The sequence below is a fragment of the Mus caroli genome, unplaced genomic scaffold (assembly GCF_978045245.1).
Source record: "Mus caroli unplaced genomic scaffold, Mus_caroli_1 scaffold_14, whole genome shotgun sequence".
Taxonomy (NCBI): Eukaryota; Metazoa; Chordata; class Mammalia; order Rodentia; family Muridae; genus Mus; species Mus caroli.
The window spans coordinates 99,374,239-99,399,282 of NW_028227269.1; the positions used below are offsets into that span (position 1 = coordinate 99,374,239).

General features: G+C 39.6%; 1 protein-coding gene across 1 annotated transcript in view; it reads left to right on the forward strand.

The window, feature by feature from the left end:
• Positions 1–25,044, forward strand: part of LOC110288505 (cation channel sperm-associated auxiliary subunit beta-like) — a 239,931-nt gene that overhangs the window by 130,581 nt on the left and 84,306 nt on the right. Inside the window, exons 11-15 of the mRNA XM_085830619.1 lie at positions 5,696–5,762; positions 6,496–6,542; positions 7,109–7,258; positions 8,353–8,511; positions 22,463–22,607. Of these exons, the coding sequence (XP_085686745.1) occupies positions 5,696–5,762; positions 6,496–6,542; positions 7,109–7,258; positions 8,353–8,511; positions 22,463–22,607 (568 nt within the window). The remainder of the gene's footprint in view (positions 1–5,695; positions 5,763–6,495; positions 6,543–7,108; positions 7,259–8,352; positions 8,512–22,462; positions 22,608–25,044) is intronic.

The window sequence follows — 25,044 nt, forward strand, 5'->3', positions numbered from 1 at the left end:
CTCCCCTACCCACCCACTCCCACTTTTTGGCCCTGGCGTTCCCCAAGTCCAATGGGCCTCTCTTTCCAGTGATGGCCGACTAGACCATCTTTTGATACATATGCAGCTAGAGTCAAGAGCTCCGGGGTTCTGGTTAGTTCATAATCAAAGAACATTAAATCTTAAGCGACTAATCTTACATTGGCATAGATCTTTGTATATTGATATAAGTTAGGATTATACTTGGGTACATTGGTATAGATCATTGTGTATTGATACAATTTAAGGTTAGCCACATTGGCATAGAATTTTGTATATTAATACAGATTTAAGAGTATACAACATGCTACAACATGCTAAGGTATAGTACCTATGTAATACTTAAAATTTAATGTTAAGTTCTATCCTTTAAACTGCTATTACAAACTGTTCAGAATAATTAAAAAATCAAATTTAGCAGTCAGAAAATGAAACTCATGGTCATTTTAGATATTAGTTTAGTTAATTATAAAAATATGTTTCCCAGATTGAAAAGATAATAAAGAGCTAGAAAAATCCATTCAGATGTACTATACACAAATTGTCAGAGATTAAAAATCTCAGAGATATATAGAGTATGGCATTTAAAGATATTTTATTATTTTAAGACATTTTTCTTGTTTTAAAAAAGATTTCTTCTTCTTATTTGTCTTTTTTAAACAATTTTTTAATTAGATATTTTCTTTATTTATAATTTAAATTCTATCCCAAAAATCCCTTATACCCTCCTCTCACCCTGCTCTCCAACCCACCCACTCACACTTTCTGGCCCTGATATTCCCCTGTACTGGGGCATATAATCTTTGCAAGACCAAGGGCCTCTCCTCCGAATGATGGCCAATTAGGTCATCTTCTGCTACATAGGCAGCTATAGACATGAGCTCAGGGGATACTGGTTAGTTCATATTGCTGTTTCTCCTATAGGGTTGTGGACCCCTTCAGCTCCTTGGGAACTTTCTCTATCTCCTCCATTGGAGGTCACGTGTTTCATCTAATAGATGACTCTGAGCCTCCACTTCTGGATTTGCCAGGCACTGGCATAGCCTCACCAGAGTCAGCTATATCAGGGTTCTGTCGGCGAAATCTTGCTGGAATATGCGATTGTGTCTGTGTTCGGTGGTTGATTATGGTATGGATCCCCGAATGGGGCAGCCTGTGCATGGTCCTTCCTTCTGTCTCATCTCCAAACTTTGTCTCTGTAACTCCTTACATTTGTATTTTGTTCCCCATTCTAAGGAGGGACGAAGTATTTACACTTTGATCTTTCTTCTTCTTGAGTTTCTTTTGTTTTGCAAATTGTATCTTGGGTATTCTAAGTTTCTGGACTAATATCCACTCATCAGTGAGTGCAAATCATCTGTGTTCTTTTGTGATTGGGTTACCTCACTCAGGATGATATCCTCCAGGTCCATCCATTTGCCTAAGAATTTCATAAATTCATTGTTTTTAATAGCTGAGTAGTACTCCATTGTGTAAATGTACCACATTTTCTGTATCCATTCTTCTGTTGAGGGACATCTGGGTTCTTTCCAGCTTCTGGTTATTATAAATAAGGCTGCTATGAACATAGTGGAGCATGTGTCCTTCTTACCAGTTGGAGCATCTTCTGGGAATATGCCCGGGAGAGGTAATTTTGGATCCTCCAGTAGTACTATGTTCAATTTTCTGAGGAACTGCCAAACTGATTTCCAGAGTGGTTGTACAAGCTTGCAATCCCACCAACAATGGAGGAGTGTTCCTCTTTCTCCACATCCTCACCAGCATCTGCTGTCACCTGAATTTTTGATCTTAGTCATTCTGACTGGTGTGAGGTGGAATCTCAGGGTTGTTTTGATTTGCATTTCCCTGATGATTAAGGATGCTGAACATTTTTTCAGGTGTTTCTCAGCCATTCATATTCCTCAGGTGAGAATTCTTTGTTTAGCTCTGAGCCCCATTTTTTTAATGGGATTATTTGACTTTCTGGAGTCCAGCTTCTTGAATTCTTTGTATATATTGGATATTAGTCCCTTATCAGATTTAGGATTGGTAAAGATCCTTTCCCAATCTGTTGGTGGCCTTTTTGTCTTATTGACGGTGTCTTTTGCCTTGCAGAAGCTTTGCAATTTTATGAGTTCCCATTTGTCGATTCTCAATCTTACAGCACAAGCCATTGGTGTTCTGTTCAGGATTTTTTCTCCTGTGCCCATATTTTCGAGGCTTTTCTCCTCTATAAGTTTTAGTGTCTCTGGTTTTATGTGGAGTTTCTTGATCCACTTAGACTTGAGCTTTGTACAAGTAGATAAGAATGGATTAATTCACATTCTTCTACATGATAACCACAAGTTGTGCCAGCATCATTTCTTGAATATTCTGTACTTTTTCCACTGGGTGGTTTTAGCTTCCTTGTCAAAGATCAAGTGACTATAGTTGTATGGGTTCATTCCTGGGTCTTCAATTCTATTCCATTGATCTACCTGTCTGTTGCTGTACCAGTACCATGCAGTTTTTATCACAATTGCTCTGTAGTACAGCTTTAGGTCAGGCATGGTGATTCCACCAGAGGTTCTTTTGTTGTTGAGAATAGTTTTTGCTATCTTAGGTTTTTTGTTATTCCAGATGAATTTGCAGATTGCCCTTTCTACCTCTGTGAAGAATTGAGTTGGAATTTTGATGGGGATTACATTGAATCTGTAGATTGCTTTTGGCAGGAAAGCCATTTTTACTATATTATTCTGCCAATCCATGAGCATGGGAAATCTTTCCATCTCCTGAGATCTTCTTTGATTTCTTTCTTTAGAGACTTGAAGTTCCTGAAGTTCTTATAATACAGACCTTTCACTCCTTAGTTAGAGTCACACCATGTATTTTATATTATTTGTGACTATTGTGAAGGGTCTTATTTCCCTAATTTCTTCCTCAGCCTGTTTATCCTTTGTGTAGAGAAAGGCCCCTGATTTGTTTGAGTTAATTTTATATCCAGCTACTTCACTGAAGCTGTTTATCAGGTTCAGGAGTTTCCTGGTGGAATTTTTAGGGTCACTTATATATACTATCATATCATCTGCAAATAGTGGTATTTTGACTTTTTCCTTTCCAATTTGTATTCCCCTGAACTCCTTTTCTTGTCTAATTTCTCTGGCTAGGACTTCAAGTACTATATTAAATAGGTATGGAGAAAGTGGGTAGCCTTGTCTAGTCCCTGATCTTAGTGGGATTGCTTCAAGTTTCTCTCCATTTAGTTTGATGTTGGCTACTGGTTGCTGTGTGTTGCTTTTATTATGTTTAGGTATGGGCCTTGAATTCCTGATATTTCTAAGAATTTTATAATGAATTCTTAGTCTCTGGTGTTAGATGATCTAGCTGTCTCTGGCTGAAGCTTGTTCCTCCTTTGATTCTGTTAGCCTCTGTCAGCACTCCTGGGAGTCCAACTCTGTCCTGAGTCCTAGTGGTCAGAGCACTCTCTGCAGGTAAGCTCTTCTCTTGCAGGGAAAGTGTCCAGAAGTCTGGAGCTCCGATACACTTCCTGAGTCCTGGGGTCAGAACCCTCCTTGTAGGCCAACTCTCCTCTGGCAAGGAAGGTGCCCAGGGGTCTGTGTCTCAGCTCTGCTTCTTGGCTGAGGATGAAGGACCGAAGGGACCCTGTCCAAGAAGCTCTGTTGCCCACATGCTCTCCAGTGGTCACAAGGTCCTGGGTGTGCTAGGGGTCCTGTGGTGTGGAGAGTCCTCTGGGGACCTTGGTGCCCTCTGCCAGGATCAGGCAGAAGATGTTGGGGCTGGCCCCAACCAGAACGAATTTCAGCCTCTGGCTGAGCGGGGTTTCTTTGGCACTCTTCCTGCTGGCACAAGACCCTCCAGGACTCTTTGGAGCTGATGTTGTGTTCCACTCACCCGTGATACCGAGGTCCTGGGTGTGCTAGGGGTCCTGTGGCATGGAGAGTCCTCTGACATTTTTGACAATAAGATAGGTCTGATCCTAGCAGAACCTTATTCGCCTTCAAAGAACATGATAAGCAATCAAAGAACCTCCATGTGGAGTTGGCTTCATATGTGATAAGCTAGCCACTAGGCAAGAAAATGCCCTTGCTTTAATTGCAGACAGAATGCTGTCTAAACTGGATATACAGGATACAGGGAAGTTGATGGCCAAGATTTGCCAGGACAGGTAGGCAAGTCCATTATAATCCCTCCTTCATAGAAATGTCTGCCACATATTCTCGGCTGAAGATGTTATAGAAAACTTCAGGGGGACTGTCCAGGCAGCCAGCTATCTTTGTCACTTTTATGGTTTTGGAAGCTGCTTCCCTGCACTTCCGGTATATTCAGGTAATATTTATTCCTTTCCATGTTTCTGATGCAATTGAAGACTAGATAGTATCAGTATCTATATCAAGCTCAAATTGTTTTGGATTTAATAAAATGTTTTTAGGCCTATGCATGTCATAATGATAGAAATTGATATAGGTATAGAATTTTAGATGCATCAAGATATTATGCATTTATATTCATCAAGGATGAATAATAGAATACTTTTTCCAAGGTTGCTAAACACATGAAGGTAAATCATATTGTAAGAGAAAGAGCCTTTTATTGGACTGAAAGGGGCAGGTGTATGCATAATATTATTGTGCCCTGTGTATAGAGTATCTTGTATTGTTCAACTGCTGATTCTCTGCCACCTTGTGTGGTTGCAATCTGCACATGGCATTGCAATGCTTATTCTAAATATCTCCTGCTTAACAGAATATAAACATTGTTCCCCATTTAGTCTCTGATTTGTCAATAAAAGCTGGAAAGTCAAGGATGGAACAGGGGAGAGAGTAGGGCTGAACTTCCTCCCAGCCAGGGAAGTGGGTGAGCGTGAGGAAGTGGAGATCCAGTCATGAGGAGAAGGTCCAGGAGCAATCCTAAGAAACCAGGTGGAATAGAGAAAACCATGAAGTGCCACCATCTTGGTGATTTTGTCTGGGAGATGCCAGAGTAGTTTAGGGAATTAAAAAAAGTAGGTACTGCTCAATTGTTGTGCCACAAAGCTGTTAAGTAAATAAAATACTCCGACCTCTACTATTTGGGAGCTATCAGGGTTAAGAGAAAACCTCAACATTTATATAATTGCTACTGATAAGTTATGCTAAATTTCTCATTAAAAATAAAAGAGGATTTCCTTGTCTCAATTCCAAATGGAAAGTTGAAACCTTCCCCTAACAAACTTTCTCATCATATTATAGTTAGTATTAACAAAAGTAATTCTACTTGCCTACCATTTCTTTCTTATGATCAGTTCTCAGTGCCTTTATATTGCTGCTACTTGCCATTATCAGTCTTCTGTGCAGGTTCCTTCTGCCCTGTTGCAGCAAATGTGGAACAACAACAACAACAACAACAACAACAACAAAATAAACATATGTACCATTCTAACTGGTGAATACCTAAGCAGCTTCTGGGTTCTTTAAAAAACCACTTCATAGCCAAGAACACCATCATGCCTTTCTATTTCTTTCTTAGGAACTCTTGACAATATAATTGCTGATTCTTTACTTTAGTCTTCAACCTCTTATATAAGTACAGATTTTTTTCTTAGTTGGCCTCACATCCACAAATGATCAAAACTTTGGAATTTTAAAGTAATTTTTTTTTCTGTTTAATATATTTCTCTATATGTGGTCCATTTGACATTTTCATTTATATATTTATATAGAATGACTATAAGAAAGGAAAACTGTGGTATAATGAAAAATGTTTTGCAAACAGAGAAAGTTTTGAAGGTAAATTTTTTATTAGATATTTTCTTTATATACATTTCAAATGCTATCCTGAAAGTTCCCTATACCCCCCCCTTCACCCCCCCTCTTCTACCCACCCACTCCTGCTTCTTGGCCCTGGCGTTCCCCTGTACTGGGGCATATAAAGTTCATGATACTAAGGGGCCTCTCTTCCCAGTGATTAAAAACAATGAATTTATGAAATTCTTGGATATCATCCTTAGTGAGGTAACCCAATCACAAAAGAAGTCATTAGATATGCACTCACTGATAAGTGGATATTAGCCCAGAGACATAGAACACCCAAGATACAATTTGAAGGTAAATTTTAAATGTACTTTTATCACTATAGATTACATATATAGATCAAATAAACTGCATTAAATATAAAATTAATAAAATATAAGGATCATGATTATATATGAATTAATGGCCTAAAAATGAGAAATCCAGGCTTACTAGACGTGTATAGCTGTCATTCCTTTAACACTTAGAGGCGGAATCAGGAACACTGAAGACATGAGGCTACCCTGAGCCACATGCTGAGATAACTTTTATAAAAATGAGTGAGAGTGTCACTACTGTCCATTTTCAAGAGAGATGTGTGTAAAGATAAATTATTAGATGGCACAAACTACCATTTTAGCTTATATAGGCAGCTCTATTAACACTAATACTTCCCAAGTGAAAAAAGTATAGATGTTGTTCATAATTTCTGCACCTTTATACTTTACAGTTGATTATGTTACTGTCACTTTCAAAAGAAACAGGACCCTCAGTGAGGTACGATATAGAAAACTTTCAAAGGTAGCTAATATTGTTAAGCATGATTTCGAGAACTGTTCTTGATCTGCAATTTGGTACTTGAACACACGGAATACTTAACCTGTCCCAGTGGTGTCTCCTTGTATACTTAATAGCAGATACCTACTTTTGTTAAAGCTAAGTATCTAACATATCTAGACAAATGTTCCATACTAGAGAAGAGATTCTTCTCAGTGTCTTCTAAAAATAAAATCCACCCAGAAGAAAGGAATAGATCTTAAAGAATTTAAACTATGATATCTGAGCCATGTGTATAATCACAGACATGCAATTCTAGCAATCAGTAGGAGGAGGCACACAGACCTGTGCTACATAGATCTAGAATACCCTTGGTCACTTAGTAAGAACCATTCTGTGTATCTGCCTGTGTCCATGCATGCGTGCATGCATACGAAAAGGGGAGGGGACATATGGATTTATTTGTGGCTTGTCAAAAGAACACAATGATTCATTAGCTTGTTTTTCTACAGTACGTAGTTGCAATTTATGTTTCAGAAACAATTTTCTCTCTTTCTATTTTGTAGTCCAGTTCTTGTTTTTTCAGTAAAGAACCATTTCTTCAATGGTTACCTTGCGCAATTTCTACTTATAAAAATGAAAGATCCGTTCCACATGTGATAGCATTTCTTATTGATCAAGAAACTCAAAGCGGAGTTTATCTTTTCCATATGCAAGTAAGTCTTATAGCCCAGAGGGTTTTTTGTCTGTCACAAAGCATTACAAACTAATTTTAGCAGACATTATTTCCAGTTTGTCATGATCTCTGGCATAGAAATTGATAAAATCATTTGTGAAATAGTTTGCTCCTGAGCATTTCTTTTTATTTGTCATTCAAGTGTATAAAAGTGAAAGCCACAATGCTAATTGTTTTCTGATTCTCCAGGGAAATATAAGCTGAATATTTTCCTCAAAAATCTAAAGTTCCTTGAAAGGCTTAGTTTAAATGGACAAAGAAGGGGAGCCCATTGCCACAGATGTATATTTTTTTTGTTGCATAAATCCTTAACCATGACTATTAATTATAATTATTCTCAGAACTGTTAGAAAATTCAAGGGTTCTCCAAATAGCTGTTCAGCACTAAGTCCTAAGTGGGGCATAATATCACCCCTCTAAACCTCAGGGTAACATCAAATAAGCTGCTTTTTCAGCTGAAAAATTTAAGGCAGAGTCTCACTATGTGATACTATGTATCCTTGAGCTCACAGCATATGCCTACCCCTTACCCTGAGTGCTGGAAGTAGAGGCATTTGCCACCATGCCTATGTAGGCTGAACTGAACATATTTTAGATTAAGCTGATGTTTTCTTGAAAAAAAAAACCACCAAACTTCTTTTTAGTAGGTAAATAGTTCCAGGACAACAACAAGGGAGGAAAAGGTGGTAGGATAAGCCTGTGTATGTATCACTCCCAGACTGATAAGACTTCCCCGGAAAAATGATTTTGGGTAGATATTATTTGCTGTCTTTTTTTCTGAGAATAGGTCTGCTGTGAGATGAAATATGTGGTGGTGCCCTTTAGTCCAATTTTCTACTTTTAGTTTAGAGCAGATTCCTTAGTTTCCCATGTTACATCTCAGCATCTATAAAACTGATAGCTGAGGTAGTGGAGTAGAGTTATCAGTGGTTCCTAATTTTTCTTTGAAATCTTTGCTGTGATAATGGGTATGTCCTTGTCTCAATTAAAACTGAAATAATGGAAAAGTCTAGAAATTATACTGTGGACAAAGAATAAAAGGACAAATCTTAAGTCTTCCTTTGCTTTATCTAGGATACCAAAGAGACCTATGTCACTGTAGCTATGCTCAAGGATGGGAAACCAAGCCCTCAACCAAAATTTCCCAGTTTTCAATTTCCTTCCACATTTGTTCATCCAGTTGGAATGGTGTTCCATCCCCGCAGTCACTTTCTGTATGTTTATGGCAATCAGGTAAGCAGACATAAAATTCCCTTTTTTGAAATAAGAGTAGTAGTCCAACTTTGGTAGACTGTGTGATTATATACATGAAGAACTCGAGTACTCAGGGGAAATGGGGGGTAGAAGTGGAAGTGGAGGTAATAAATGCTTATCAACTATTTACTGTGTGTTAAGCTTAGTTGGAGTTGGTTGTAACCTTTCAAATCGCTCACTGGCTGATAAAAATGAGACATGGGGCATCAAGTTTCTGAATATTACTGGAAATAACTAATTTCTTTACAACATTGAAAGACTTAGATTTTACCATTAATCCATTAAAAGTATGGTTTTTATCTGGTGTTTCTGCAAATTCACGTGAATTTGTCAAAGAATCCTCTTCTGGCTCTGTTGTCACCTGAGCTCTTTTGGTAATGTTCTCCATCTTTGGGTTTCCAGCCAGCCAGTTCTCTTATCAGTAACCTGAAAGCTTTGACAAATACCTATGTTTATCACCCAAGTTAAAAGTAAGGTCACAAAATATGAACCCTGAAGGCATTGAGTACTAAGATGTGATGTGGTATCTTCCAAGAAAAGCACTCCGTTCACTTTAACAGTGAGATTTCTTCTTGGGAAAGAAAATTTAATGGCTGCAGTTCAGTCAAGAGAAAGAATAGCCTTTCTCAGTGAGATTCTAAGATCACAATGCAGGTTACAGCTTTACTTTAAGTCACGAGCTCCTCAATCATTAACATCCAAGTGAGATTTCTATTTGTGCTTAAAGATTTCAGAGGTTGGCAGCTGAATCCTAGAATTTTTATTCACTCCATGACTCTCTCAGAACATCTATTGCTTATGAATAATAACTCCCTGGTGCAGTTACCAATGTAGAAAGACATTGAGTACCAGTCTAAACCTATTGGGAACAATCAGGGAAATGAAGCATATGACTCATCCAGACTGTAATCCCAGTAGTCTGAAGGCTGAGGGAGGCAAGTTGCTGTGAGTCCAAGGCCAGTTTTGGCTCCAGTGTGAGACTCTGTCTCAACAAAAAGCAACTTGGGCAACTGACAAGGCCAACCAAAGTTGTTTAGGTTGATTTTTAGCACTGTGCCTCATTGTTAATTCATTCAGTCTTTCTCACTTGACACAGCATGTAAGTGGTTTCTACTGAATCTGTGCCTCCCAACTTGAGAATCTCGGGTATACATGAACAAAAACCATCTTTATTTTATCCATGCTCACAAATTTTTGGCTTACAGTCTCTACTGTATACAGAAATAAACATATACACATCTGATATCCGGGTATTAGGGCTTCTTGAGACTACCTTATTTTGTTTTTTATACTAACAGTTTACAACCTCTAATTTCTCCTCTGGCCATTGAATTTTTATTCTTTTGGATTAACTCTTCTTTTTTTTTTTTTTTGATTTCTTTGTTCCTCCTTTTCATTGTTTTATTTTTATTTTTTTTTTTACATATATAAGAAATAAATGTAGTAAACCAAATACATGGACAAAAAATACAAGAATCATCTCAATGGAAGCAAAAGAAAAAAGAAAAAAGTCATTGGTAAGATTAAACATGCCTTCTTAATATAAGCCCTAGAACATGTAGGACTGTAGGAAGTGTATTCCAACATAGTAAACGCTATGTATGACAAACCCATGATCAATAACATCCTAAATGAATGAAACCATTAATAAGCCCCCTTAAAATCAGGAATGGGAGAGGACTGCCCACTATCCCTACTGCTTATCCATAATGTGATTGAAGCATTAGCTGGAGAAATAAGGCAAGAGAAGGGATACAAATGGGAAAATATTAAGTTAAATTATTTTTAATTGAAAATTATATTGCCTCTTACCCAATGTTCCCATAATTTGACTGGATAAATTGTAGAAATTATCCATAATTTCAGCAAAGTGTTAGGATATATAATTAACTTACAAAATTTACCAGTCCTAATATATATGAGTAACAAGCATGCTGAGAAAGAAATCATGGACACTCCCACTTTCTAAAATAAAATAAAATAAAATAAAATAAAATAAAATAAAATAAAATATTTAGGATATATACAATAAAAGAGGTTAAAAAAAGCCTCTATAATGAAAACTTTATTTTTTTAAAATATTTTTTATTACATATTTTCCTCAATTACATTTCTACTGCTATCCCAAAAGTTCCCCATACCCTCCCCCCCCCCACTTCCATACCCACCCATTCCAATTTTTTTTGGCCCTGGCGTTCCCCTGTACTGGGGCATATAAAGTTTGCTTTTATAAGAAACAAACTCCAGCTTGTTTCTTAGGACCATTTGCTTGGAAAAAAAGTTTTACAACCTTTTATTCTGAGGTAGTTTCTTTCTTTGCTACTGAGGTGCATTTCCTGTATGCAGCAAAATGCATATAAAGTGTCCAATGGGCCTCTCTTTCCAGTGATGGCCGACTAGGCCATCTTTTGATACATATGCAGCTAGAGTCAAGAGCTCCGGGGTACTGGTTAGTTCCTAATGTTGTTCCACCTATAGGGTTGCAGATCCCTTTAGCTCCTTGGGTACTTTCTCTAGCTCCTCCATTGGGAGCCCTGTGATCCATCCAATAGCTGACTGTGAGCATCCACTTCTGTGTTTGCTAGGCCCCGGCATAGTCTCACAAGAGACAGCTCTATCTGGGTCCTTTCAGCAAAATCTTGCTAGTGTAAGCGATGGTGTCAGCGTTTGGAAGCTGATTATGGGGTGGATCCCTGGATATGGCAGTCTCTAGATGGTCCATCCTTTCATCACAGCTCCAAACTTTGTCTCTGTATCTCCTTCCATGGGTGTTTTGTTCCCAATTCTAAGGAGGGGCATAGTGTCCACACTTCAGTCTTCATTCTTCTTGAGTTTCATGCGTTTAGCAAATTGTATCTTATATCTTGGGTATTCTAAGTTTTGGGCTAATATCCACTTATCAGTGAGTACATATTGTGTGAGTTCCTTTGTGATTGGGTTACCTCACTCAGGATGATGCCCTAATGAAAACTTTAAATGTGTAAAGAAGACCTCCCAAGCGTATAGCTTGGTAGAATTAACATTGTGAAAAATGGCCTTCCTACCAAAAGAATGTACTGATTCAATAAAATCACAATCAACATCCTCATCTCATTCGTCACATAAATAGAAAGAAAATTCTCAATTTGATATGGAACAACAAAAGACCCAGAATAGCCAATGCATCCTAGATAAGTGTTTGTTTCTATGCATTCTGCTCATTTTAAGTGATAAGTGCATCTGTCTAAGACCCCAACTTTTATACATCTGTTTCTATTGAGTCGATTTTGTTCAATATTAGAAAGGCTACTCCAGCTTGTTTCTTAGGACCATTTGCTTGGAAAAAATGTTTTACAACCTTTTATTCTGAGGTAGTTTCTTTCTTTGCCACTGAGGTGCATTTCTTTTTTTTTTTTTTTTTGTTCTTTTTTTTTTTGATTTTTAATATTTTTATTACATATTTTCCTCAATTACATTTCCAATGCTATCCCAAAAGTCCCCCATAGCGCCCCGCACTTCCCTACCCACCCATTCCCATTCTTTTGGCCCTGGCATTCCCCTATATTGGGGCATATAAAGTTTGCAAGTCCAATGGGCCTCTCTTTCCATTGATGGCTGACTAGGCCATCTTTCGATACATATACAGCTAGAGACAAGAGCTCCGGGGTTCTGGTTAGTACATCATGTTGTTCCAACAATAGGGTTGCAGATCCCTTTAGCTCCTTGGGTACTTTCTCTAGCTTCTCCATTGGGAGCCCTGTGATACATCCAATAGCTGACTGTGAACATCCACTCCTGTGTTTGCTAGGCCCCGGCATCGTCTCACAAGAGACAGCTATATTTGGGTCCTTTCAGCAAAATCTTGCTAGTGTATGCAATGGTGTCAGCGTTTAGAAGCTGATTATGGGACGGATCCCTGGATACAGCAGTCTGTAAATGGTCCATCCTTTCATCACAGCTACGAACTTTGTCTCTGTAACTCCTTCCCTGGGTGTTTTGTTCCCAATTCTAAGAAGGTGCACAGTGTCCACACTTTGGTCTTCATTCTTCTTGAGTTTCATGCGTTTATCAAATTGTATCTTATATCTTGGGTATCCTAAGTTTTGGGCTAATATACACTTATCAATGAATACATATTGTGTGAGTTCTTTTGTGATTGTGTTACTTCACTCAAGATGATGCCCTCCAGGTCCATCCATTTGGCTAGGAATTTCATAAATTCATTCTTTTTAATAGCTGAGTAGTACTCCATTGTGTAAATGTACCATAATTTCTGTATCCATTCCTCTGTTGAGGGACATCTGGGTTCTTTCCAGCTTCTGGCTATTATAAATAGGGCTGCTATGAACATAGTGGAGCATGTGTCCTTTTTACCGGTTGGGACATCTTCTGGATATATGCCCAGGAGAGGTATTGCTGGATCCTCCGGTAGTACTATGTCCAATTTTCTGAGGAACCGCCAAACTGATTTCCAGAGTGGTTGTACAAGCTTGCAATCCCACCAACAATGGAGGAGTGTTCCTCTTTCTCCACATCCTCGCCAGCATCTGCTGTCACCTGAATTTTTGATCTTAGCCATTCTGACTGGTGTGAGGTGGAATCTCAGGGTTGTTTTGATTTGCATTTCCCTGATGATTAAGGATGTTGAACATTTTTTCAGGTGTTTCTCTGCCATTCGGTATTCCTCAGGTGAGAATTCTTTGTTCAGTTCTGAGCCCCATTTTTTAATGGGGTTATTTGACTTTCTGGAGTCCACCTTCTTGAGTTCTTTATATATATTGGATATTAGTCCCTTATCTGATTTAGGATAGGTGAAGATCCTTTCCCAGTCTGTTGGTGGTTTTTTTTGTCTTATTGATGGTGTCTTTAGCCTTGCAGAAGCTTTGTAGTTTCATGAGGTCCCACTTGTCAATTCTCGATCTTACAGCACAGGCCATTACTGTTCTATTCAGGAATTTTTCCCCTGTGCCCATATCTTCAAGGCTTTTCCCCACTTTCTCCTCTATAAGTTTCAGTGTCTCTGGTTTTATGTGAAGTTCCTTGTTCCACTTAGACTTGACCTTAGTACAAGGAGATAGGAATGGATCGATTCGCATTCTTCTACATGTTAACAACCAGTTGTGCCAGCACCATTTGTTGAAAATGCTGTCTTTCTTCCACTGGATGTTTTTAGCTCCCTTGTCGAAGATCAAGTGACCATAGGTGTGTGGGTTCATTTCTGGGTCTTCAATTCTATTCCATTGGTCTATTTGTCTGTCACTATACCAGTACCATGCAGTTTTTATCACAATTGCTCTGTAGTAGAGCTTTAGGTCCGGCATGGTGATTCCACCAGAGGTTCTTTTATCCTTGAGAAGAGTTTTTGCTATCCTAGGTTTTTTGTTATTCCAGATGAATTTGCAGATTGCACTTTCTAATTCGTTGAAGAATTGATTTGGAATTTTGATGGGGATTGCATTGAATCTGTAGATTGCTTTTGGCAAGATAGCCATTTTTACAATGTTGATCCTGCCAATCCATGAGCATGGGAGATCTTTCCATCTTCTGATATCTTCTATAATTTCTTTCTTCAGAGACTTGAAGTTTTTATTATACAGATCTTTCACTTCCTTAGTTAGAGTCACGCCAAGATATTTTATATTATTTGTGACTATTGAGAAGGGTGTTGTTTCCCTAATTTCTTTCTCAGCCTGTTTATTCTTTGTGTAGAGAAAGGCCATTGATTTGTTTGAGTTAATTTTATATCCAGCTACTTCACCGAAGCTGTTTATCAGGCTTAGGAGTTCTCTGGTGGAATTTTTAGGGTCACTTATATATACTATCATATCATCTGCAAAAAGTGATATTTTGACTTCATCTTTTCCAATTTGTATCCCTTTGATCTCCTTTTGTTGTCGAATTGCTCTGGCTAGGACTTCAAGTACAATGTTGAATAGGTATGGAGAAAGTGGACAGCCTTGTCTAGTCCCTGATTTTAGAGGGATTGCTTCAAGCTTCTCACCATTTACTTTGATGTTGGCTACTGGTTTGCTGTAGATTGCTTTTATCATGTTTAGGTATGGGCCTTGAATTCCTGATCTTTCCAAGCCGTTTATCATGAATGGGTGTTGGATCTTGTCAAATGCTTTTTCCGCATCTAAGGAGATGACCATGTGGTTTTTGTCTTTGAGTTTGTTTATATACTGGATTACGTTGATGGATTTCCGTATATTGAACCATCCCTGCATCCCTGGGATGAAACCTACTTGGTCAGGATGGATGATTGTTTTGATGTGTTCTTGGATTCGGTTAGCAAGAAGTTTATTGAGGATTTTTGCATCAATATTCATAAGGGATATTGGTCTGAATTTTTCTATCTTTTTTGGGTCTTTTTGTGGTTTAGGTATCAGAGTAATTGTGGCTTCATAGAATGAGTTGGGTAGAGTACCTTCTGTTTCTATTTTGTGGAATAGTTTGTGAAGAACTGGGATTAGATCTTCTTTGAAGGTCTGATAGAACTCTGCACTAAACCCATCTGGTCCTGGGCTTTTTTTAGTTGGGAGACTATTAATGACTGCTTCTATTTCTTTGGGGGATATAGGGCTGTTTAGATCATTAACCTGATCTTGATTCAACTTTGGTACCTGGTATCTGTCTAGGAACTTCTCCATTTCATCCAGGTTCTCCAGTTTTGTTGAGTATAGCCTTTGGTAGAAGGATCTGATGGTGTTTTGGATGTCCTCAGGATCTGTTGTTATGTCTCCTTTTTCATTTCTGATTTTGTTAATTAGGATGCTTTCCCTGTGCCCTCTAGTGAGTCTGGCTAAGGGTTTATCTATCTTGTTGATTTTCTCAAAGAACCAGCTCCTTGATTGGTTGATTCTTTGAATAGTTTTTCTTGTTTCCACTTGGTTGATTTCGCCCCTGAGTTTGATTATTTCCTGCCGTCTACTCCTCTTGGGTGAATTTGCTTCCTTTTGTTCTAGTGCTTTTAGGTATGTTGTCAAGCTGCTAATGTGTGCTCTCTCTAGTTTCCTTTTGGAGGCACTCAGAGCTATGAGTTTTCCTCTTAGAAATGCTTTCATTGCGTCCCATAAGTGTGGGTATGTTGTGGCTTCATTTTCATTGAACTCTAAAAAGTCCTTAATTTCTTTCTTTATTCCTTCCTTGACCAAGGTATCATTGAGAAGAGTGTTGTTCAGTTTCCACGTGAAGGTTGGCTTTCTATTATTTATTTTGTTATTGAAGATCAGCCTTAGTCCATTGTGATCTGATAGGATGCATGGGACAATTTCAATATTTTTGTATCTGTTGAGGCCTGTTTTGTGACCAATTATGTGGTCAATTTTGGAGAAGGTACCATGAGGTGCTGAGAAGAAGGTAAATCCTTTTGTTTTAGGATAGAATGTTCTGTAGATATCTGCCAGATCCATTTGATTCATAATTTCTGTTAGTTTCACTGTGTCCCTGTTTAGTTTCTGTTTCCATGATCTGTCCATTGGTGAAAGTGGTGTGTTGAAGTCTCCCACTATTATTGTATGAGGTGCAATTTGTGCTTTGAGATTTACTAAAGTTTCTTTAATGAATGTGGCTGCCTTTGTATTTGGAGCATAGATATTCAGGATTGATAGTTCCTCTTGGAGGATTTTACCTTTGATGACTATGAAGTGTCCCTCCCTGTCTTTTTTGATGACTTTGGGTTGGAAGTCAATCTTATCAGATATTAGAATGGCTACTCCAGCTTGTTTCTTCATACCATTTGCTTGGAAAATTGTTTTCCAGCCTTTCATTCTGAGGTAGTGTCTATCCTTTTCTCTGAGATGAGTTTCCTGTAAGCAGCAAAATGTTGGGTCTTGTTTGTGTAGCCAGTTTGTTAGTCTATGTCTTTTTATCGGGGAGTTGAGTCCATTGATATTAAGAGATATTAAGGAAAAGTAATTGTTGTTTCCTGTTATTTTTGTTGTTAAAGTTGGCATTCTGTTCTTGTGGCTGTCTTCTTTTAGGTTTGTTGAGGGATTACCTTCTTGTTGTTTCTAGGGCGTGGTTCCTGTCCTTGTATTGGTTTTTTTCTGTTATTATCCTTTGAAGGGCTGGATTCGTGGAGAGATAATGTGTGAATTTGGTATTGTCATGGAATACTTTGGTTTCTCCATCTATGTTAATTGAGAGTTTGGCTGGGTATAGTAGCCTGGGCTGGAATTTGTGTTCTTTTAGTGTCTGTATAACATCCGTCCAGGATCTTCTGGCTCTCATAGTCTCTGGTGAAAAATCTGGTGTAATTCTGATAGGCTTGCCTTTATATGTTACTTGGCCTTTTTCTCTTACTGCTTTTAGTATTCTATCTTTATTTAGAGCATTTGTTGTTCTGATTATTATGTGTTGGGAGGTATTTCTTTTCTGGTCCAGTCTATTTGGAGTTCTGTAGGCTTCTTGTATGTTCATGGGCATCTCTTTCTTTAGATTTGGGAAGTTTTCTTCTATAATTTTGTTGAAGATGTTTGCTGGTCCTTTGAGTTGAAAATCTTCATTCTCATCCACTCCTATTATCCGTAGGTTTGGTCTTCTCATTGTGTCCTGTATTTCTTGGATGTTTTGAGTTAGGATCTTTTTGCATTTTACATTTTCCTTGATTGTTGTGCCGATGTTCTCTATGGAATCTTCTGCACCTGAGATTCTCTCTTCCATCTCTTGTATTCTGTTGCTGATGCTGGTATCTATGGTTCCAGATTTCTTTCCTAGGGTTTCTATCTCCAGTGTTGCCTCATTTTGGGTTTTCTTTATTGTGTCTACTTCCCTTTTTAGGTCTAGTATGGTTTTGTTCATTTCCATCATCTGTTTGGATGTGTTTTCCTGTTTTTCATTAAGGACTTCTACCTGTTTGATTATGTTATCCTGTTTTTCTTTAAGGATTTGTAACTCTTTAGCAGGGTTCTCCTGCAATTCTTTAAGGGATTTTTGGGCTTCCTCTTTATTGTCTTCTCCCTGTTTACCAGCGTTCCTTTGTATTTCGTTAAGTGTGTTATTAAAGACCTTCTTGAAGTCCTCTATCATCATCAGGAGATATGCTTTTAGATCCCTGTATAGCTTTTCCGGTGTGTTGGGGTGCCCTGGACTGGGCGAAGTGGGAGTGCTGGGTTCTGATGATGGTGAGTGGTCTTGGTTTCTGTTAGTAAGATTATTACGTTTACCTTTCGCCATCTGGTAATCTCTGAGGTTAGTTGTTGTCGTTGTCACTGTTTAAAGATTGGAGCAGAAGCTGTGTTCCACTCACCAGCAGTCTCAAAATCCTGTGGCTGGGGTCGTCGGTAGCTGGCGGTACCCGGGTGCTGGTCCAGCAGGAAGAGGCCTGTGGTCCTACTCAGGCCGGTTTTCTGCTTCCCTAACTAATGCAGTCTCAGGTCCCGCGCGCAATTGGATTGGAGCAGAAGCTGTGTTCCACTCTCCAGAAGTCTTAAGATCCTGTGGCGGGTGTTGTGGGTAGATGGCGAGTGTCAGCCGACCCTGCGCCCTAGCTACCCAGGTGCTTTTCTGACCGGAAGAGGCTTGTGGCCCTATGTAGGCCGGATTTCTCTCTCCCCAACCAGAGCAGTCTCAGGTCCCGCGCGATTGGACTGGAGCAGAAGCTGTGTTCCACTCACCAGCAGTCTCAAAATCCTGTGGCCGGGGTCGTGGGTAGCTGGCGGGTGTCAGCCGACCCTGCGCTCTAGCTCCCCTGGTGCTGATCCGGCAGGATGAGGCCTGTGGCCCTACTCAGGCCGGTTTCTGCTTCCCTAACTAATGCAGTCTCAGGTCCCGCGCGCAATTGGATTGGAGCAGAAGCTGTGTTCCACTCACCAGAAGTCTTAAAATCCTGTGGTGGGTGTTGTGGGTAGCTGGCGAGTGTCTGCGGACCCTGCGCCCTAGCTTCCCAGGTGCTTTTCTGACCGGAAGAGGCTTGTGGCCCTATGTAGGCCGGATTTCTGCCTCCCCAACCAGAGCAGTCTTAGGTCCCGCGCGATTGGACTGGAGCAGAAGCTGTGTTCCACTCACCAGCAGTCTCAAAATCCTGTGGCGGGGGTCGTGGGTAGCTGGAGGGTGTCAGCCGACCCTGCGCTCTAGCTCCCCTGGTGCTGATCCGGCCGGATGAGGCCTGTGGCCCTACTCAGGCCGGTTTCTGCTTCCCTAACTAATGCAGTCTCGGCATCTCTTTCTTTAGGTTATAAGATTCATCTATAATTTTGTTGAAGATATTTACTGGCCCTTTAATTTGGAAATCTTCACTCTTTTCTATACCTACTAACTTTAAGTTTGTGTCATTGTGTCCTGTATTTCCTGGATGTTTTGAGTTAGGAACATTTTGCATTTTCTCTGACTTTTGTGTCACTATTTTCTATGGTATCTTCTTCCCCTGAGATTCTCTCTTCCATCTCCCATCTCTAGTATTCTGTCGGTGATGCTTGCATCTATGACTCCTGATCTCTTTCCTAGGTTTTCTAACTCCAGGGCTGTCTCTCTTTGTGATTTCTTTATTGTTTTTATTTCCATTTTTATATCTTGAATGGTTTTGTTCATTTCCTTTGCCTGTTTGGTTGTGTTTTCCTGTAATTCTTTAAGGGATTTTTGTGTTTCCTCTTTAAGGGCTTCTAGCTATTTGCCTGTGTTCTTCTGTATTTCTTTGGGATTTGAACTCAGGACCCTCAGAAGAGCAGTTGGTGCTCTTAACCACTGAGCCATATCTCCAGCCCCTGTATTTCTTTAAAGTAGTTATTTTTGTCCTTCTTAAAGTCCTCTATCATCATCATGAGAAATGATTTTAGATCTGAATCTTGCTTTTCCAGTGTGATGGTATATTCAAGACTTGCTATCTTGGGAGAATTTGGTTCTGATGATGCCAAGTAACCTTGTTTTCTGTTGCTTATATTCTTGTGCTTGCCTCCTGCCATCTGGTTATCACTAGTACTACCTGTCCTCACTATATCTGACTGGAATCTTTCCTTCCTGAGATCCTGGTTGTGTCAGAACTCCTCAGAGTCCAGCTGTCTCTGTGATCCTGTGACTGTAGGATCCTGTAATCCTGAGATCCTGGGTGTGTCAGAGCTCCTGGGAATAAAGCTACCTCTGGGACCCTGAGATCCTTGTGTGACCAAACCCCTGGGATTCTGGGATCCTGGGATCCTGGGTATATAAGATCACCTGGGAGTGAAGCTTCCTCTGAGTGTTGTGGGACTGGCTGCAGAGGCAGAATTCGGGCCCAAGTTCTACTCAGGGCACCAGCCCAGATCAGAAGGAACCTGTGACACTAGATGGGCCAGGTTCCTCTATCCCTGGAGTCCTCTGGTCCCAGTTACTCCCGGTGGGTGTTGGGACAGATGTTGTGTCCTCCTCACCTCTGGTCCTATGATCCTGAGTGATAGGGTGCCTGGGAGTGGAGCTTCCTTTTGGGTGTTGTGGGACTGGCTGCAGTGTTCAGGCCAAAGGCCTGCTACTCTGCACATTCTGCAAGCCAGCATCTTACATTCCTTGGTATGCCTCCCTCTCAATATAAATTGCATGCTATTTTCTCTGTATTACACAAATGTAGTCAAATTCTTAGACTTCATCTAACAGTTTCCTGTCAATTTTTGCCAATATAGCTGCTTCATGATCTTCTGTTCTAGAATTCTTGGTATTATGGATTGAAAAGTGCTTCTGGAAGAGTTTACTATACTGAGATTTGATGACTCAAAACATATAAGTCAGGAATATTACCAGAATACCCTATGATTGAAGTTTTTCATGAGTGTATTTTGTTTCTCCTTGAGACAGAATCTTACACTCTGGTCCAGCCTGTCCTGGACCTTACTATGTAGCCAATCTAGTCTTGACCCTACCTGCCACTGTTGCATTTAATTATATGCTACTGCCTTTGCTCTAGGATCAGCTCTGCTATCAGCCTCAATCTGGCTTCCATTTTATCCTTGGACAAATGACATGCACACAGATTGTTCCTTGACAACTTGCCTTCTTGGTACAGCTGCTGGGCACTGATATCCCCCACTGGGAAAAGCATGCCCTTATCAATTTATTATCATCATCTCTTTACCTGCCCTAAACTTCACTGACTAGTTCCACCTAGCCTCTGTCAAACATGCCTGGCCACCTGCCTAGTCATGGCCATAGGCCATATCCCCCATGAGATCTCATATGGTAGCTGTGTTCTTTTATCTCCAAAGCATGACAGAAACTCCTCTCTCCTTCTTTGTGGTTGCCTATCTTCCTGGGACCTAGAAGTGCCACCTGTACCTTCTGCCCAGCAATTAGCCTCTGGCCTTCTTAACAGACAAATCAAGAACCAACTGGGGAAGAGTGTCTTAGCATCAGAACCCTCCCCCCCCTTCATGCCTCAGCCTCCCAAGTGCTAGTATCATAGAACTGTACTACTACTCCCAGCTTGGAGAGACAAAATGCTATATAGACCCTACAATATTTAAGGAATACAATGGAGGGGAGAATTAAAAATAACAATAATGAAAGAGTTCATACGAAGTATTTTCAAAGGGAAAACCTAGTAATGAGAGAAATGAAACAAAGTGGCACATCATTTAAATGAAAATAAAAACAAATAAACATGTGAAGAGATGCTATAATCCCCAAGGTGCAGGAAAATACAAATCGGAAATGCAGTATGTGGGGCTAGGAAGATGGTTCAGCTGGTAAAATCACTTGCTCTGAAAACATGAAGACCTGAGTTCTTCTGATTTGGAATCCTCCAAATCAGTGTAAAAGGCTGAGTGTGACTGTGCAAATCTATAAACCCCAACATTAGGAATCAGAGACAGGCACATCCCAAAAGCTCACTTGCCAGCCAGTAAGGCCAATAAATATGTAAATAAATAAATAAGTAAATAAAGTTCTCGTTTAATAAAAGACTCATCTTCCCTATTCTAAGAAGGGGCAAAGTGTCCACACTTTGGTCTTCATTCTTCTTGAGTTTCATGTGTTTAGCAAATTGTATCTTATATCTTGGGTATCCTAAGTTTCTGGGCTAATATCCACTTATCTGTGAGTACATGGAACAAAACACCCATGGAAGGAGTTACAGAGACAAAGTTTGGAGCTGTGACGAAAGGATGGACCATCTAGAGACTGCCATATCCGGGGATCCATCCCATAACCAGCTTCCAAACACTGACACCATTGCATACACTAGCAAGATTTTGCTCAAAGGACCCAGATAGAGCTGTCTCTTGTGAGACTATGCCGAGGCCTAGCAATCACAGGAGTGGATGTTCACAGTCAGCTATTGAATGGATCACAGGACCCCCAATGGAGGAGCTAGAGAAAGTACCCAAGGAGCTAAAGGGATCTGCAACCCTATAGGTGGAACAGCAATATGAACTAACCAGTACCTCCCTGGAGCTTGTGTCTCTAGCTGCATATGAATCAGAAAATGGCCTAGTCGGCCATCAGTGGAAAGAGAGGCCCATTAGTCATGCAAACTTTATATGCCTCAGTACAGGGGAATGACAGGGCCAAGAAGTGGGAGTGGGTGGGGGTGGGGTGGGTGGGTGAGCGTGTGGGTGACTTTTGGCATAGCATTGGAAATGTAAATGAAATAAATACCCAATAAAAAAAAGGACTCATCTTAATAAGGCAGAGAGCACAAGAGGAATTCACCCAATTTCTTCCTGTAGTCTTTCTACACATTCTTCCATACTTGTGTATGCAAGACACATGCACACAAAAACACATACACTGAGAGAAGAAGAATGTAATAAGATACCACTCTCAACCACTTATTTGAATGAATTATCTTTGACAATACAGACACTGGAAAGGTAAATCAAATGGGTGAGTGGGAAAGTAGTTGGTGTGTACCTGGGTTCATGATGAACATAGAGATATGAGGAAAATAGTACTGCATATATTTTTTTTTGTAGGGAGATCAGGCTTATAGGTAATTTTGAGGGTTAGAGACAGTTCTTAGTGAGGTGTTATCTTTTTATTCCTTTAGATATGGATTTCAATGGATGGTGGCAATACTTTTGAAATGCTGTGTGACTTATTCAGAAACTATATAAAGATGTCTTCTCATAGCTTTTATACTTCAGATATTGTTTTTATTGGCAATGATGGAAGGATTTTCATGACAAAGGCAGGTGAGGAATTTTCTATTTGCTGTTGTTGCTTGTTTTACATGTGGGTCAGAAAGGTAAGCTGTTAGAAAAACATGTATTAATTGACTGACAGTAATGTCTCAAACAGTGAGTAATGGATTGGTTGAATCTACAGAGACAAATCATATGAACAGCCATAATAAACACGAAAGCTGCACTAGTATGCTGTATACCCAGTACTGTTTTCTTCTCCCAAACCAAATAATAACAGATGTCACAGTGTAAATACAGTTGTGTCCCACATGTTATAGACAGCGTGTCATTCAATACTCACAACCACAATGACAAAAAGTGATTTTTCTTTGATTTTGCTCTTAAAGTAGATACAGTTTAGGTCACAGAAACCTAAGAGATGATGCCGTATTAAAGATAGTTTGGTCTCCATCTTCTTACAGTTTTTTGATCACAAGGCTATTGGCTTGTTGCACAATGAAAGAAAATCTCATGGTGATTGACCTAAACCTACTATTGCCTGCTCCTTTCCAATATATTTGAAGGCTGTCAGCCAGACTCAGTACATGAATCATGAAAGGCATGGTCCTGGTATTTCTGCATCTCTGTAATCTGCATTTCATATTGTCATTCTATCATTGAGTTTTAAAAAACTTCTTGTAGTGAATTAGCGTTTCCATTTTGTTAATAATTATTAATTACAATTTGATTACATGATTTTCCCTTTCCCTTTTTTCCTCCAACCCCTCCCAAATATGTCCTCCCTCTTTCCCTCAAACCCATGGTTTTATTTTATTAATTGTTGTGCTGTAAATTACATATATATACATATGTATATATATACATGTGTATATATATACATATGTATATATATATGTGTGTATACAATATAACAATATATAATATAATGCTACCAGTATGTATATTATTTCAAAGCTGACCACTTGATATTGGCAATTCTATCATGCTAGTCTTCCCTGGTTAAGACTATTTCTCCTCTTCCTAGCAATTATTGCTTGCCTCCAGTTCTTTATCTTGTGTTGGGGTCTGTGAGGTTTCCCCTTCTTATGTTGTCATGTCTGTTGATTGTTTGTTCAAGTCTTGTTTTGGGAGTCATATAGGTATATTGCCCCTGATATTTCTAGTGGATACACACTGGATATATCTTGACTCCCTGTTCTGGCTCTTACAGTCCTTCTTCCCACTCTTCCACAATGTGAACTGAGAATTAGGTGTAGTAGTTGTATTATCACTGTATCACTTGCAGCTGGGCACCACATGATCACTTCTTCTCTGCCTTTTGTGCTTTCTGTAGTGGCTGTCTACTGAAAAGGGAAATTTCTTTGATGAGGTATGGAAGCTTTTCATATAAACTCTGTCTATAAGGATAAATATTTAGAATGAAATTATGAGCTATGTTGGTTTGGTGGAGTGGTAGTAACAAATTCTCACTCAAGCTCCATGAACTCAGAAACCCAGAATACTTAGCTAGGTTTCTTATACAAGTCTTGATTTCCCTCTTGTTGAGACAAGTAAGAGAGCTGTTGGTTACCACCAACATATGTATGCCACTATTGCACACTTAGGGTTATCATGTATGCTGGTAATTGTTGTAGTTCATAGGTTTGATAGCTGTGTAGAACTAATGGCTGATTTCTGCCCTTAGAACTTCACATGACACCATCTGGTACTGTGGAAGCTAGTAATCAAGGAAAGAGGCATTCAAGTGAGACCCAGCATAGTCCTGTTTAAAATGCATAGTGACTTCAACAATAGAATTTACCATCAACTACGTGGAGGCAACCAAGGGTGTAAAAGTCACTTTTATTTGTCAAATGAATTTGTCATTTAGAATGCATACTGCTGAGTAAGCTCACCCTTTCTAGCTCTTCTGAAGACTTGTTAGCTGGTTCAACTCAGCTGTTCTGCCCAAACTCTTATCCAAACTGACTCATTCAAACTGGCCTCTCTCAGCTTCTGACTGTATTGTTCTGATTGGCCTCAAACTCACTCTGGCAGTCTGTTCTAATCTTCCTGTTTCTTCCTATTCTCTAGCTAGTTCTGTTTTCACTTGCAACACTTCTCTGTAAAACTCTGATAAAACTGTATCCTGTCCCACCACCCCCTCTTCTCTCACCCTCTATTCTTTCTTTGCACTGCCTCCTTTTTAAAAATTAATTTTATTTATCTACACCCCAGATGTTCCAGTCCCCCTCTCCCAGAATTCTTTACCATGTTCCCCTTCTCCTTTGCCACAGAGAGGGTATGTCCCTTCCCTGGGGCATTAAGTCTCTATAGGATTAAGTACAGCCTCTTCCACTGAGGCCAGACAAAGCAGGCCTCTGCTACATATTTACCTGGGGCCTTGGAGCAGACCAGTTATGCTAACTGGTTGGAGGCACAGCCCCTAGAATCTCCTAGAGGTCTAGGTTAGCCAGTCACTGTTCACCCATTCCTTCAGTCTCAG